The 16954-nt window shown below is 43.6% G+C and overlaps 1 protein-coding gene across 1 annotated transcript; it reads left to right on the forward strand.

The window, feature by feature from the left end:
- The first annotated feature begins 467 nt into the window (after window positions 1-467).
- GPR26 (G protein-coupled receptor 26) lies at window positions 468-16642 on the forward strand. The gene is made up of 3 exons (XM_021526369.4): window positions 468-1592; window positions 6722-6835; window positions 12811-16642. The coding sequence occupies exons 1-3, from the start codon at window positions 925-927 to the stop codon at window positions 13040-13042; spliced, it is 1014 nt and encodes a 337-aa protein (XP_021382044.3). The 5' UTR covers window positions 468-924; the 3' UTR covers window positions 13043-16642.
- The last annotated feature ends 312 nt before the right edge of the window (window positions 16643-16954 follow it).

Genomic DNA, 16954 nt, shown 5'->3' on the forward strand with positions numbered 1-16954 from the left:
CAGTTTCCTCCTCCACATGGTGTTTGGAGACAGCGAACTGCAAAGTGCTGAACCCAAGCAGTAAAATCATTCCCGTAGCCTAATGACAGCTTCAGAGAAGTAGCAGAAAATATCCATTTCCCCATCTCTTTAAGCAGAGCTAATGAAAGAAAAGAAAGCCCCTGCCCTGGCTGAGAGCAAGCAGCAGCACTGCAAGTGATGCACCGAAATGTAGGGAGCATGCTGGAGTGCAGGAATTCGGTTACAAGGCTTGTTTGCAAATTAATGGCTAAATCAATTAAATGCAAGCATGGGATTTCTCTTGGGGAAAGTCTAGTCACGGTCGCAGGGAGAAGGGGAGGGGTTGTGGAGCAGGGATGACATAATCACGTTTGCGAATCACCAGCAGTGTGCATGCTTTAATCCATTAATGGGGTTTTTATCTGTGATCATAAAAAGCAGGTTACATTCAGCCTGGAAGGGAGCGAGGGTTGGAGGAGAGGGGAGGGGAGAGAAAGGCAGAGAGGGAGAGAGAGGCAGAAAGCAAGGGAGAAAGAGAGCACAATTCACTCGGTGGATTGCTCGCAAGCTTGGGGCTGATAATTGGGGATCTCAGGAGAGCAGCTTCTCAGAATAACTCGCTCTCCTCAGAATGGACCGACGGCAGGCAGTGGTTCAGTCCTGCTGATATTTTTTAATCCCTCCTTGCAGTTTGATGGGCATTCCCAGTGCTTTTGTGCACGTCTCGGGAAGCGTTGACGTGGAAAGGAGCAGCGAGGAGGGGGAGGTTGGAGGAGAAAGCTGCAGCTCCTCTAAAAATACGGAGGGCATGCAGGGGAGCGAACAGGCTGGGGAGGAGGGCGAGGCGGGGGCACCTCGCACCATGGTCCCCCGGTGCCGGCGCGGCGCAGTTTCGGAGATGTCCCTGCTGTGACTGGACGCACCATGAGCATCTGGGAGCTGCTCCTGGCTTTCGTGGTGGTGGTGCTGATGCTCGTGGCCCTGCTGGCCAACGTGCTGGTGCTGATGTGCTTCCTGTACAGCGCCGATATCCGCAAGCAGGTCCCGGGATTGTTCATCCTCAACCTCACCTTCTGCAACCTGTTGATGGCCGTCTCGAGCATGCCCCTGACCTTGGCTGGGATCATTTACAAAAGTCAGCCGGGAGGAGATGAGGTCTGCCACGTTGTGGGCTTCCTGGAGACTTTCCTCACCACCAACTCCATGCTGAGCATGGCAGCTTTGAGCATTGACAGGTGGATTGCTGTGGTCTTCCCTCTAAGTTACCACTCCAAAATGAGGTACCGAGACGCCGCTCTCATTCTGAGCTACACGTGGTTGCACTCGGCGTCGTTCCCCATAGTGGCAGCTTCTCTCTCCTGGCTGGGTTTCCATCACCTCTACGCCTCCTGCACTCTCTACAACAAGAGACCAGAGGATAGGACACAGTTTGTGATTTTCACTGGGGTCTTTCACGCCCTCAGCTTCCTCCTCTCCCTGGTAGTGCTGTGTTTCACATATCTCAAAGTGCTGAAGGTGGCACGGTTCCACTGTAAGCGCATCGACGTGATCACTATGCAGACCCTGGTGCTGCTCGTGGACATCCATCCCAGGTAAGCCTCCGTGAGTTCAGCAGCTGTTCCTGGCAGAAGAAGTGAGGAGGGGGCTCAGTAAATAGAGACTAATCTGTCTCACAGCAGGAGAGGGGGAGGGGGAGGAAACAAATATCCTCTCAGCCTGTTCCTGTTCTGCACGGTTCTTTTCACTTGTGTTTAATTCTCTGATTGCTGAACTTATTTTTTGTTAGGCTTAAGGACTCGTTTTGGGAGGGAGAGCAAATGAACAGGCAGTTTTGGGCAAGCATGCACTTCCCTTTGAGACAGTGATCATATCACTGCCCTTTGTCTCTGAAGGTGGATTTAGTGGTCAATAGCTTTGCATATTTTGGGCACTGTCAGCCCAAGACCCGTTGCTGGGTCCCTGAGAGAGAGGAGGCTGCACATGTCCCTTGGAGTTTGGAAGGGAAGCTGAGCACTGCCTGCTGCTCCTTTTCCCAGCAGTTTCCCCATTGCTGTGCTCTCTGTAACTTTATCATTCCTGAATGCAGAATCCTTGAGGGAATTACATCTGCAAAATTCATGTGCTCGAATGCCTGCACTTAAACCTTAAGTGAGAGAGAATTCAGTAGCCGTGCTAATGTGACAAACAAGGGATGTATAAAGCTCATTTCAAATGGGAGATTTTAGGCAAGTCCCTTGTGCCTCAAGACAAGAGGAGAAAAGTCCCCAGGGACAGGCAGGGTTGTGGGCTGGAAGGAAAGAACCAAACAGGGAGAGGAATCTGTGCAGAAGTCACACCAGGAATTATGCATAAGCCATAAAACTAGCATGAATAATCAATGTATAGATCTGGAAGGGATGCAGGCTTGGTGTGTGATACTGGGAGGAAATCTGGCTGGAAGAGAGGAGAGCAGAGAGCAGAGAGCAGAGAGCAGAGAGCAGAGAGCAGAGAGCAGAAAGCAGAGAGCAGAGAGCAGAGAGCAGTCCCACACCACACATCCCATCTGACCATCCCTGCTCCCCTTTGCTCCACCAGCCTCTCCATCTGCAGGCAGCCCGGAGCAGAGCTGCAGGGCTCCGAGCACATGTGGCTGTCCTCAAACACAGGTCATGGTTTGGGGATGCCTGAGGCTGAGACAAATAAGTCTGGAAGCATCAGGACAGGGCAGCACATTTTAGAGGGACAGAAACATTTGCTCAGAGGGAGAGAATTCTTCTGTTAAGCTGTTTGAGCTGTCTCTTGACCAAGAATGCAGAGCAGAACTTTGGGCAAGTCTTGTTGCCGTTCTTGAGAAATGCAGGGATAAATCTTCCCTTAATCACCAAGTCACACAGAGGACAAAAACACCCTCCTGTCCTATGTGCTGTCTGCCTGATGAACTGTGCCTCGACTGCCTTAGCTCCTGCAGCATGAGGAGATGTGCTGGTTACTCCCAGGAAAGTGCCATAAACCCACCAGTGCTGTTTGAAACCCCGTTCATTTTGCCTAATGCTAAAAGTATGCCTGGACTGCACAGCAAAGTTTAGTAAAAGGGCAAAAATCTCAGTGTTGCTTCCCCTCCCCTGCATTTTTTCTGGTTGAGGTTGATTTGAGGGCGTTTGTGCATTTTGTGATCCTCTCTCTGCAGGTGGATTCAGTGGGGCTGTGGGAATGATGCTACCTCTCAGGGGAGACAGAGCTGTGCAGGCACTTTGCTGTGAGCAACCTGCACCACTGCCTTCACCTCTGGCACCAGGTGATTCTGGTGCCTCTCTCTAAGGAGTTTTAGTTTCTTTTCTACCCGACAGAACTGATTTGACCCCTGGAGGGGCTGCTCTGACCAGTGCCAGCTCCTGCTGCTGAAAGGGGCAGAGCTCAGGTCACCTGTGAGAGATGCTCAGGAGCGTCTGGCAGAACAAAGACATCATTTGCATTATGTAACAGGCAATTTCTGGGGGCACCGTGGTGCCTGACAGCACAGCTGTGGGTGCTGGGGGAGTCCAAATGGGAGAACAAAGTTTGCAATCCCACTGTAGACTCCTCCTCTGGCTCTGTGCAGAGGAGTCCCAGTTTCAACGCTGGGAAATGTGTACAGACAATTTTTTGCTTCCCATGACTCAGAATCCACCCGCAGGGGGTCTGGTGACAGGAGTTGTGACACATGGCTTTATTACCTGTGACTTAGAAAGACACGAGTGATCTCCTGAAGATCATCCAGGACGAGCACAAAGGAAACCTGCAAATACCCTGCAAATACGTGCGAGTGTTTAGGGCACAGGGAATTTCAAGTTAGCTGAGGCTTTTTTAGTGGATCCTGCTTTTTCTATGTTCTTAAGCTCAAAATATCTTGAGTGTTGTGGGAGATTTGGGCAAAACTTCACTTTAAGTGCTTAACCCATGTATTTCTTAATTCAAATTATCTGTATTATCTTTTTGGTGTACCCAGCTCCACACATCTTAAGGTCCAATATCTCATAAACTTTGTTTAAAATACCAAACCTTCAAAGGGATATAGCTCAGATTTCCAAGGATATTAAAATCTTTAAATGAAAGCTTAACCAATAATCCTGCTCTATTACTGATGTCACTGCTAGAACTCTCATGTGTCTTATCTTAGTGCATGACAGTGTGTGCAAAACCAAAATATTCATCTGTGTACATGGTCTACATGAAGGAGTGAGATAAAATACCTTCCTTGTAATCTGGTATTTATTGGATACATCTGGAAGGGCTGAATAAAAGAAATGGGTTTAAGTGTACCAGGACAGTAATGGGTGAGCTCCAGGAGTGAGAGACAGCTTTGCATAAGATGTAACTGGGGAAACAGAGACAAAAATTACACCACCCTCTCCTCCCTAACAGCACCTTAATTGAACCTGTTTTGGAGATTCACTTTCCTGTATTGCCATGGGCTTAGGATATTCTGAATTTAAGAACACGGGTCTTAAACAAAGCTCATAAAACTCTCAGATAATTTTTCTGCACATAAAAATACTCCAAGTTCCCCAGCTCTTGCAGAATTGAAAGCGCACAGGTTCCCTTGAAAAGGTGGATTTTTTTTCCCTTCTCAGCTGTCATTTCTAGCTGCAAATAATCCACATATAGAGCATGTAACACCTTTAAATGTGTCATATTCTTTAAGAGAAAGACAATTTGTTATGAGAACAAACTTTTCCTCCAGTATTTATCTCATCATGTCGTGTTAGCTGCTCTGAGCCTGGCAATGTAAGACCAAATTTAAGATGGAACAGAAGAAACACTTTTTCTTTAACACAAGCAAAAGGAACTCATTGCCACAGAGATCACCAAAACACAGTGAGATCCTCAGGACACAACATGTGTTTGGGTGTTGATAAAACATTTACAGATGAAGTAAATAATGTAAGGGTATGGCCATGAGCCTCAGAGCTGTGACAGTGTGGAGCCAGAGAGTGAATCATCAATTAAAAATGTACAACAAAAATGGAAAGACCAATGCCAAACAGTTGGGTTATATATATATATATCTAAGTGCAGGACATGGGCCAGCCCATTCAGTTTGCCTGAGAAGTGACTGTGCCACTGTGGGATCTGTGCAAGGAGTCAGCAGCTCTGCCATGTGCACAGAGAGGGGCTCAGGATGCCAGTCTGGCTTTGCTGTGCCCTTTCCAAAGGGATTTATTGGGGCACAGGCAGTCCTGGCACTGTGGGAGATACCAGTGCTGCCCAATCCACCAGCCTGGAGTGGACAGGAGCTCACCCACTTCCCTCAGAAACCACGGGAGCACAGGAGTCCCTCAAACAGGCAGAGGAGGAGGGTGAACTTCCACATTAATCACTGTTTTCACAAGCCAATGTGCTGATTTCAGGGATTTTTTTTTGCACTGAAAGCAAAGTCTCAGCCCTATTGGCACCCCAAAGTGATTCAGAACTTCTGGTGGGCTGCTGAGACCACCAACAGAAAACTCAAAGGAAAATCTCCCGTCCCAAAATACCATCGGTAGGAAAGAAACCAAGGTGTGACTGATTTGCAATTGTTTAGCTAGAAACAGAGCTAGTTTGAGGTGAGGAATGAGGATATTCCAGACTGTGGATTTATGAAACAATTCCAGCTTTGGGGAGCATTCAGCCCTGCAGATCTGATGGGAGGTTTATGGCCACACAGCTCTGGGACACAGTGAGAGCTCCCAGGTTGGGCTGGAGGTTCACAGTGCTCTTTTTCCCATTATGATCTTATTGGTTTTTTGGGTATCTTGCTGGGATATTTTTCCTCTCCAAGGCAGTGGTGTTGAAATTCCTGTGCCTATCCCACTCTGGATATATGGGGATTTTTGAAAAAATTTTGAATGAGTTAGAGGCAGAACCTCTAAATTGCTTGTGATGATGAGGTTTATTTTCTTATCTTCGACATAGGAAGGGTGAGTTCTGCTCACATCTTCACTGCATGGTTCAGAAGGTAACAAGACCCTTAGTTACAAGACCTTTCTAAGGAGTTATTGACCAATTAAACACTGCCAAAAAGGATATTTATTTTTTTGACCCAATCCTTAAATATTTTGTCTTATGGACCCATGCTACAGTGTCAGCTTTCTTAGCCAATCAAGTTGTGACACACAAACCTACAGTACTGAATTCTAAACTCCTTGTTTACCTCTGTACCTAATTTATTTTTTATATCTCAAACTCTAAAACTCTAAACTTTCCTCTTTTTAACTTAACATGTCTCTGCTTTAAACTATAAATCCACATTCTCACTTCTAGCACCTAAGTTTGGAGGCATTTTCCAAGGTCTCAGATCAAATCCTGTGTTCTAAGCTTTGGCTTACAAGCCCAAAGTTCTGAGAATTCCCTGCATGTTGGATTCAAACAGGATATCTTCCAAATCTTTGAGTATCTTGCCTGCAAATGCAGCTTACAGTAGTTCAAGAAGGAGCTGCAAACTGAATCCAAGGATGAATTCCACCAATTTTTCTATAGATCAATTGCTATAATGGGGGTGTGTGCACACAAACATACAACCAAGTATTGGTCAGGAACTTTGTGGAGGGTAAGACGAACAGAGAATGCATTAATATTTGGTTTTGTCCCATTTGAACGCAGTGCACCTGTTATTGGCTTACACAATTAAAACAGATTTTTCTCCATCATTCCATGGTGAAGCCATTGGGATTGTTACTGGTGCTGTTGGTGACTGATGTCCTGGTTTGTGTTGAATGTCACACAGCGTGCGGGAGCGTTGTCTGGAGGAGCAGAGGAGACGGAGGCAGCGGGCGACCAAGAAAATAAGTACCTTCATTGGTACTTTCATCCTTTGCTTTGCACCTTATGTAATCACAAGGTAAGTGGGAACCTACATCCTGGGAAAGGCTGCTGAGATGCACTCCTGGCTCAGGGAAGTAGGGCACTCTGTCCAGGACAGGATTAAGGTCTCCTGGGGAAATCCGACACGCCGTTTCCACTCCTGTAATGGAAGTTGCATTTACCGAGCTAACAAATGATGTAAAATGTCCCAGTGCTTCTCCTCCCAGTCCTGATGCAGTCTGAGGGGCAGATTCTGCTCACTCAGCCCAGTCAATGTGCTGCTAGCATGGGAGGGATTTAGGAAGTCAGTCCATAAGGATTTGCAGATGATGCCTCAGGTTCAGCTTTTCTATTTCTCAGATTCTGTGCTGCTTTAGTGTGTGGATCTGAGCTTCATACCAGGGGATGCTGAGCTCTCCTCACAGAGCAGGGAGACAAAACAATTCCTGCTCCAGCTGGGCACCAAGGACAAATGATCCAAACCTCAGCCCAGGAGCACAAACACCGTGGGCTGGAGAGAGAAAAACCAGCAGGGTGGGACTGCCTGGGCTGGAGCTGGAATGGGACAATGAACTCCAAGGTGCCAATGGAGCAGAACTGATCCCAGGGAGAGCCCCGGGAGCGCTCGTGCATTTTGGGACCATTTTGGGTCATTTGGGTGCAGCTCTGGCTGGGCTCTGGTGCTGCCCAAGGTGGATCCATGAGGAGATCCTGGAATAAATACCTGCTTTATTCTGTGACTCTGCCCAGCCTCTTCTCTAGGGCAGCCTCACAAGGCATCACAGACATTTTTTTTTTTTGTCACCTACTGCTCTGATTGACTTCCCAGTCCAGGGGTTGATGTCCAGGGAAAATCTTGCCTGAATAGCTCAGACTGTAAAAATTTGGTCAACAAGATTCAGCTGAGGTGAGAACATGGTCCACAGACTTAAACAGTTTTGTCTGATTGGGTAGGGTTTATTAGTCATAAATATCAAATATCAAAACTATGCTGGCTCATAACTGACAAATCTTCTCATGATTTATGGTAGATATCCATCCACCAGCTTATCTTTGGAAATGGCTTCTGTGGGAAACACTAAATTACTCCTGTGAAATAAAAAGTGTTAGAAAGTGAGTACTTCCAGAAAAAAATATTATCTGGCTGTTAAAGGAAATTTACAGCCTGCATTCTTTTTTATAAGATTTTGGAAAAACTGAGATGCTGCTATGCAACAACAGAGAAAGAAAAAGGAATTAAAGTATCTCCTATTCCAATACTGTTAAGTAGAAATTAGTGGAGCCAACCTCATTCAAACTCAGATCCACCTTGAAAAAAATCATTGAAAAATCTGGATTAGGAGTCAATATAATTGAACACTTGGCCAACCGTGAGCTTTTCCAATTCAGTGCAATACCCTGAATTCACAGAAATAGAAAATTAAAGTAATTTACTAGAATTACCTTCACTGTCACTTCATGGCCACAAGACACCACTGCAAGCCATGCACTTAAATAGTATGAAAGGACTTGTAATTAAGGACATTTAGCCTTAATTCTCAAGCTGTAAGATATTAAAGTACTTGTCTTTTGGCAAATGGTTAATTTTTATTTCATGTTAGGTCTGTGAACTTACTGAAAATCCTCCCAGTCACAGAATAGCTGGCAGCTCATCCTGAGTGACACTGAGTGCTCTAAGCAGAGCTGTCAGGAGTATTTCTGTGCTCCTGCAAAGTCATCTCAGCGCTCAGGCACCACCTCCCCACCTCCTCCTCACTCCATGGCATCCCAGTTTGTGTCCCAGTAGCCTCAAAATACAGAAGAGGGGGTAGAAGAATCCTGAGCCTCCTCCCTTTAGTCTGTACAAGGATCACTTCAATGTTCTCCTGCTGAGGAGCAGCTTCTCCACAGAGGGTGATGGTGAGGAGGGGGAAATGCAGGGTCCTGGATGCATGAGGACGTTTTGGGGTAGGGTGGGAGCTGGTCAGACGTGTCAGGAGGGGTGAAGTCTCCCACATTCCTGGCCTTTTCAACCCTGACGGGTAAAAAGATCACTGCATATCATTGTCACTGCTAGAAAGGAAGGGATGGGACTATTTTCAGGTTAAGAACAATTTACTGCTCAGATAAACATCAGTCTCAGGCCCTGAGATTTTAGAGGAGCAGGCATTCAGCCACAGCTCAAGAGCAGTCACAAGTTCTTGGTTACAAGGCAGTGCAGAACTTTCTAACCCAATGACAGCTGCCACAGGGTTTATTTTGCTTTTCTAACCCATCACCTTTACTCACTTCTGCTGCACTGTGGATACTTTTGTCCAGTGGGCTTCTAACTCACAGCACACATCTGCTTCTGTTAAAACTTCTAAACTCTCAGTTTGTTCCATACAACCCCACCCTTACATTAGAAACCCTTCACCATCTCACCCATCCAGTTTCTCACTTAAGGCATTTTCTCACCTATGACTACGGAAATACGAGTTTATGATTTTTCTGCCTAATATCTGTGTATTGTATTTTTACATCAATCCAAGCTTCTTCTAAGACTGCAGATCAAACCCTTCAGTGTCTGTGGGAGTTTCTGTTTTTCCAATTCCCACAACTGCACAGCAGGCTGAAGGGGAATTCCCTCCCCGAGAGTCAGGGATGCTCCAGGACACTCATCCCTGCCTGCCCTGAGCCTCACACACAGGGCTGAGCATCCAGACACCGAGGGGATTGGGAGAATTGGATTTTCATTGTGTGAGCAGGTGTGTAATTGTGTGTAATTCCTGGACTCTGTCCAGTGCTTTGCATGCTCAAGAGAGACACGGTCAATCACAGTGCAAGCCGTGGACAGAAGTCAGGAGAGGGAGTGCCTTGCCTCTCCTAATCAGCAATATATTTAAATTAAACATGCTTTTAAGTGCTCCCTGAACTGGGGGCTGACAGCAGCAAATCACAAGTTTTCACTATAACACCTTCCTGTTTCCACACTAAAAATATTCCATGGACGAGTGAAGGAGTTGTGCTCATGACCCCAGGCAGATATATGCTTCTCTGGGTAAACCAGAGTTTTTCAGATCACACTGAGGTAAAAATCAGATTAGGCACTTCATTTATCAAGGAAACACCTTCTAATTAGTTCAGTAGATGACCTTAAGTAGCATATCAGAATCTGATTGTCTTTGATCCAGTGTTTCCACTTTACCAGCATGACAGGTGTAATCCCCCATTATATATTTCTAGGCATAGCTTTTTTTCTGTTTTGTAAAATAATCTGCTGGTACACATTTCTTCCTTTGCTGTATTTATCATTATGCAATTAAATATACTTGTTCCAAACCTCTTTTCTCCAAGGAACTTTTTAGTAAGAAAAATGAAGATAAGTCATATAAATTTCTAAAATTAATTTCCAACTCCAGGCATTTCATACTGAAATACAGAACTCTGCTCATGTAAGTTACTAAGTGCTGTCAATGTGTGAGGAAATTTGCCTTAAATTAAAAATCCTGAAGTAATAGTAGGCAGAAGTTCATAATCCCAAGACCTCAGGTTACAGAGGAGGATGGTGAAATGGGAAGAAGATGATTAAAATTCTGTTGTATCAACTCTGGGGGATAGGGGGAAAGCAAACCCTGGTTTTGAACACAAAGCAGAATTCTGCAATTTGTGTTCTTCAGCATCCCAGCTGAGTGGGCACATATTCAGTAAAATATTTGAGTGTAGTGATTAACTGCACATGTAAATAAAGGATTTCCAGTGTGCATTATGTGTGTAGAGATCAAGGTCCCACTCTTCAGCATGGCATTCTTGTTTGTTTACTGAAGGGGAAATAAAATAATTGGATAGCCATGTGAAATGACACACTCTACAGAGTTGTAAGTTTCTAAAAGATGAACAATATATCACAGCAAAAGAGCTTAAAGCTTTGAAATAAAAAGATTTTGAAGACCAGACAGTAGAAGAGAGGCTTATGAAAGCAAGGAAGGGAATTATGTAGTTGATATTGTAAAATTTAATTTACAGGTGGCACTGAAATACTAATGTTCCTTCACTGAAAATGTCTTCTTTTAGGCTGAAACTTTTCATGAAAATGGAAGCTGTGCATATAATTTCCCTCACAAATGAGAAACAAAACCTTTCAAAGGCAATAAATTCTGTGATGTGCCTTGAAAGGCTGACATTTATTTGTACATGAAATGGAAATGCATAGCTCAGGGTTTGGCTACATTTCTGTGTTTGCTGCTTGATAACAGCAAATGTAATTTACTATAAAAAATAACACATGAGAATTGAAAAATGTGTAAATGTCAAGGAAGCTTACAGAACACAAGGAAAATATTTAAGATCTTGTTAATAAAAGTGTAGGCTTTTCATTTGATCAGTCAATGAAGGTAAAATTAGCAAGTCTAGGCTTGGAACCCTGAAGTGTCTGCTTGATGTGCTTTAAATGGAGATTGTTAATGCCTCATGGAAGTGACTGACAGAGCCTCAGACACAAATTTGTCATATTTTGGTTTTTCAAGGCATCTGCTGAATTTAATTAAATGTAATCAAATTCACATCTGTAAAGCACTCAGTAAAAATAAATCATCCAAATGGGATTCAACGTGGTGAAATTCAAAACATGAAGTAGGCATTGAATAAATGAAGTGGAGAACAACAGGGATGGCTCACGGTAGATTACAAAGCAAATATGACTCAGTAGATGAATAATTTCCAAATTGTCAATTCTCATTTTAGAACACGTTAATGTGGATGCCTTAAGTTGCATTTTATTAAAGAAGAGAGAATACACCAGATGAGACCACCTGGAAACTCAAGCAGATGAAAATTATGTCTCAGTTCTCATCTTTGTAGGAAATATAAAGATCATGAATTACCAGGAGAGGTTGAAAGAACATTCATTTAGTTGAGATGGGAGAGAAATGGGACAGATTAAGGTTCTTTGGGGCTTCAGACCTGCTGAGCCAAGCAACACCAGTGGAGTGGCACAAACAATTCCCAAATATTTTCATGTGACATTCCCTGGTCACCTGAAACATCCCTCACATTGACTGGACTGTGACATCTGCCAGCATTATTTTAAATAATACATCGTAGTGAAAGGTTATGAAATGGTATGACTGAGGTAAAAAAAAAAATCCTCATCTCCAAACTGCTTGAAGTACCAACCTTATTGTCATTGCTGCTTCAGGAGCCACCCTGCAGAATGTTCTTTGGAAGTGCTGCTTTGTCTGGAGAAACGTGAGCAACTGAAGTATTTCCCTGGAGATTTAAGAACACCTGCTGCTGCAGACAGGTCCAGCAAAGACCTGACCTGCCTCGTGGGGCTCTGTAACAGCACACGTGGCTCTTTGACCTCTGTAAAATCAATAGTTTCTAACAGCTACAGAGCCATATTGAACAGAGCTGCCCTTTGATGCTGCTCAAAGGCGTGGGGTGTTATCAATATTTCCCTGTCAAAAATGCTCTCAGTGCACAGTGAACTATCTGGGCTAGTGTAGGTATGAGCAGTATATTAAGCTCTTTCCTCTCCCCCTCCCCTAATGATTTAAAAGTTTTGTCTTGCTAAATTTGTTGCAAATGTGAATCCTTGCCCTTTGAACTGGCCAGTTTTTAAATTCAAGGTATGACACGCTGTCTCTCAGCAATGTTTTTTCCGTGTGTGCTTCTACAGCTCAAACTGTTCAAAGGCATTGAGCTCTCTCCAGGAGCTGGACTGGCCAAAAGTGCTGGGCAGCCCTGGTGAGGTGACTCAGGTGCTCTAGAGAGGACCTAGAACCAGGAGTTCTGACTGATGCTGGGTTTTTAGGTTGCTCACAGCAGAGGAATTTGATTCCCCTGAGACCAAGCAATGGCACTTTGGCAAACAGGCCTCAAGTTTACATTTGCAGCCTTTAAAATTTTTAAGAGGAGGACAATATACACATTTTCATGAGCAGGGCTTTCTTTTCTTTAGTTTTGTTGCAATTGCCCAACAATAATTTGAGGGTGTGGGGTGGGTTAATGTAATTTTTAACGTTAAATCCTTCACCCTCCCTCTCTCCCCAGACTTGTTGAATTCTCCTCTGTGGTCCACATCAACTCCCACTGGGGGATCATTTCCAAGTGCTTAGCTTACAGCAAAGCTGTTTCAGACCCTTTTGTGTACTCTTTGCTACGGCACCAGTACAAGAAGACGTGGAAGGACATCATAAACAAGATCCTCAAGAGAAGCTCCATCAACTCCTCGGCGCTGGCGGGCGAGTCGCACAACCAGAACCCTCCGCAGCTGAACGAATGAGGAGCCTGGTATGGGACCTGCCGAGTGATATTTGGGAAACAACAGCAACTGGCCCACCCCTAGTAGATCTCCTCAGCTGTCCAGGTTTTGGGAGGTGGCTGTGGGCAGGGTGAAGTCCCTCCAGCAGCCCAGGTAACATCCAGGCTGCTCTGGACCTCCTCCCTCCGACTGGAAGAGCGCTATTGACCCGTGGTCCTGCAGGCTCCGCAAATACAAATCTCCCATTGATTTCCATCAGCAGCTGCATTTAAGGATAAAAAAACAGTCCTCAGCAGAGGGATCCATGAAGGTAATGGGGAGCAATCTGCTGCTGGTGTAAGTTTATTCTGAAAAGCTGCACAAGGATATTTGTGCTGTGTTTGTCGTTGGCTGCAGGTAAAGCTCCTTCTGATGTAGCTGCCAACGTGGCTTTACAAAAACACCCCACCCTAGTGGCTTGAGAAGGTTGTTTGTAGAAAATATCTTAATGGGAAAAGCTTAAAAAAATCATCTCAATATTCATCCAGTGCCCAACACAGTTCAGCCTTTTCTGCTATATATTTTAGGAAGAATCACGTAGAATTGAAGGAAGAGAAAAACCACTTTTGGAATGTGCTGGATTCAGCCATGTCTTCTCTAAATTTTTAAAGTTATTTACATAGAATCCCACTAATATTCTCCCCATTAAATTTCAGGGAAATACAAATGGTAGGCAGGGTGGAAAGGTCAGGATGCCTCCTGCCTACCTTCCATATATCTGAGCTCTCGAATAGCTGGATTTTGCCCAAAGCTGCAGATCTGGGCCCTGTGCCCAGGAGGAAAAATAAAAAAAATCTCTTTTTCTGAGGAGTTATTAATAATGGGGTTTTTTCCTACTTAAAGGAAAGATGAGCCTAAATCTGAGTTTTAAGTATAATTTCCAAAGCAAGTGGAGCACAAATAATAGGCCTCCCTCTCCACCATGAAAGTGGAGGCAATAATCTGAATACACATCTGAATGTGCAAATCTCTGGAAGTGTCAGTACAAATCTTTATAGCTCTGGATTGCAGTTCTGCATAGGAACATTATTAACATTTACCATGCACTCAGATGCCTGCCCAGATTTTAGAACAGGCTTGGTTAATTAGGCTTCATGAATGCAATGGCAGCTTCAATAACAGCTGACACAACTGGCTGTGCTGCCATCCATCCCTGCTCACATCCCAGCTGTCAATGACACTCTGAGGAACTAAGGCCACAAGTTGTAAAAAATGTGGGATTACTTTTTACTTGCCACCTTCTCCCATGCAAGAGAAGGGCTTGGTATGTTGCAAAAAAAAGTCCACTGTTGAATTTTCTGGCCTCTGATTCAAAGCCCAGCCTGGGGACTCCATGAGGGGCTTCATCCCAAAGTCAGTGAATGTGGGGTAATACCTCAGTTATTATCTGAACATTATCAGATACCATGTAAATTAAAATTTTCAGCTTAAATCTTAATTTCAGTTATAAAAAATACCATAATTACAATAAAATCCACACATCATTGTAGCCACAGGATTTAAGAAAGCTTTTACAACACTGCATTCAAATGAGCCCTTAGCAAGATTAAATAGTCTACCTCATCTTAATCATTTTGCTTCTTAGGCTTAACATAATTTTCTCAGGTGCAATAGACAAAAACACCCAATTCAATACTTGTTTCTTAAGAAATTCAAGACATATTGATGATTGGATTGTATTAGAATACAGGATGTTAGAAAGTTAAATATTATTGAGTTTAAAAAGATAAACAGCTCCATATTGAGCATGTATGACTTAAATTGCACCAGGAAAGGCCACAGCTGTTGTAAACTTACACATGGAGCTGATGCCAAAGCCAATGGGAGGTTTGTATGTCAATAAGGGCAGCTCCAGAAACATTTAAACCTTCAATTTCAATTTTTAGTAAGCTAATTTCCCAGGAGAAAAAAGCATAATCCGTTTAGGATGTCTAGTGAAAGAGAATACAGCACTGGACTTGTCTCATTATGCTTGTGTATCACAGTCAGTCACTGGTTGATTTATATCCCACCATGAGCAATAAATCTCTCCCCTTGTATGTGTTTAAAAATTTGTCTCTCTTTCATGGTGCCTTTCTTCCCTAATTAATCTTATAACAGAGAATAGATATAATTTCCCCTTCCTTGCATCAGCTCTCTGTCATTTTTTGACCATCTGAAGCAAGCAGGAGTTGTAAATGCTGGTGCTTGACAAACTGCCTCAGTACATGAAATAAAAACACCCCAACATTTCCTGATGACATTTTATAGGATACTCAAAATATGATACTGTGGCTTGTTAAGTGCTAGATTTTCAGCTGAATTCTTACAGGCAACTGGCAAAATTTTCTAAAATGTGTGTCTCAGTGCTGAATGTAGATATGAGTAACTTATCTGTCTGCTGAGTATTATATGTACTATACAACACTCTGACTTACTGGAGTGAGTTGAAATCATGCTGGTAAATGTAATGCACAGTATTTATGATCTCTGCTCATGAAGCAGAGCTGTTCTCTTGTCTAACACACATGTGTGCAAGGGTGGGGTTGGGGAATTTCCATTTGTTGCTTAAATATTTTTCGCAAAATTTGTCAAGTTTGGCTGCAACCTGTGCCCAAAATCTGGAGCTGCATGTGCAAAATCTGGGCAGCTGCTTAGGCAATATGCAGATTTCTGTTTGTTGTATCTGTGACCCATATGCAATATCTACTCCTCACACGCATGTTCAATTAACATTTCCTTCATCTCTTGTGAATTTGGCAGGCAGAGCACTGGCAGATGATTAAGGGAATGGAGTCCACCACGTTGTTTTGTGGATTCTGAGCTTTCTCCTTTGTTCATTTTAATGGTTTTTACACCGTTTCAGAGGCCTGACTGTGAGCTGTGATCCTGGTTTCTGTTGTGCTCTTGAGCCACTTTGAATGTGAAGATCTGGGTAATTGCAATTGGCAAAACAATGAGAATTGATAAGGGTTTGTTGAACAGTTATTACGTACCAGGCCCTCTCTTGACATAAATCAAAACAATGGTGGTTTCACCTGAGGATTGGGTCCATTAGATGATTTAATCCAGGGTTTATAGATTTCTTCTCTATGTGTAGGGCCCTGTTTTTATGGTGTTTACAAATGGAAGGATGTAAATAGGATTTAGGGAGTTCCTCTGATGTGCAAATGCTCACTTCCAATGTCAGGCAGCCACATAACTAATTCAGTTCTATCCCTGTCCTTACACTTTGAGTAGATGAACCTAAAAACCTCTTTTCAGTAGCCCCAAATCAGACCTTTCAGAGCTTCTTTTATGTCTGAAAAAAAATCCATACAAACCTAGAGATTAAAGATGCTTCAGACAAATCCTTATGGAGCCTGATGACTGCTGCAGCTGTAGCCACACATATCACATCATCCCAGTCCAGCTGAGATTGGAAGGAACCTCAAAAACCCCCAAAAACCCCCAAAATTCACATCCCTGCCTCTGGCAGTGATTTACCCTCTCAGTTTTGCCAGTGCATCTAGGTAATGATCTTGATCTGCTTCAGGTCAACAGTAAAATCTTCTAGCAAGAATATTTTTTTAAAAATATATCTTTGAGAAAACATTTTAGACTAAACTTCAAAAAAAAAAAATTGAAATTTTAGTCATTATTTCCAAAAAAACATTTAGTTTTAGTCATTTTAGACTAAGCTTCAAAAACCAGCTGTATCAGAACATCTTAAGGTGTTCCAAAAGTGAGGCAGGAATGGATGTGAATGGGGGCTGGGAAGTCCAAACTGGCTTTGCTGCAATGGTTTGGGACTCCTTGGCTGCAGTGAGCTTTTCCCATGCCCTGTTTCCACCTCTCCAAGTCTCTCAGACCTTCACTCATTCCAAAGAAAAAGGTGAAAATCCTGTCAAAGCCCTGTAGCTGTGCCAGGGATTG

Source organism: Lonchura striata, chromosome 6, assembly GCF_050655825.1.
Source record: "Lonchura striata isolate lonStrDom1 chromosome 6, ASM5065582v1, whole genome shotgun sequence".
Taxonomy (NCBI): Eukaryota; Metazoa; Chordata; class Aves; order Passeriformes; family Estrildidae; genus Lonchura; species Lonchura striata.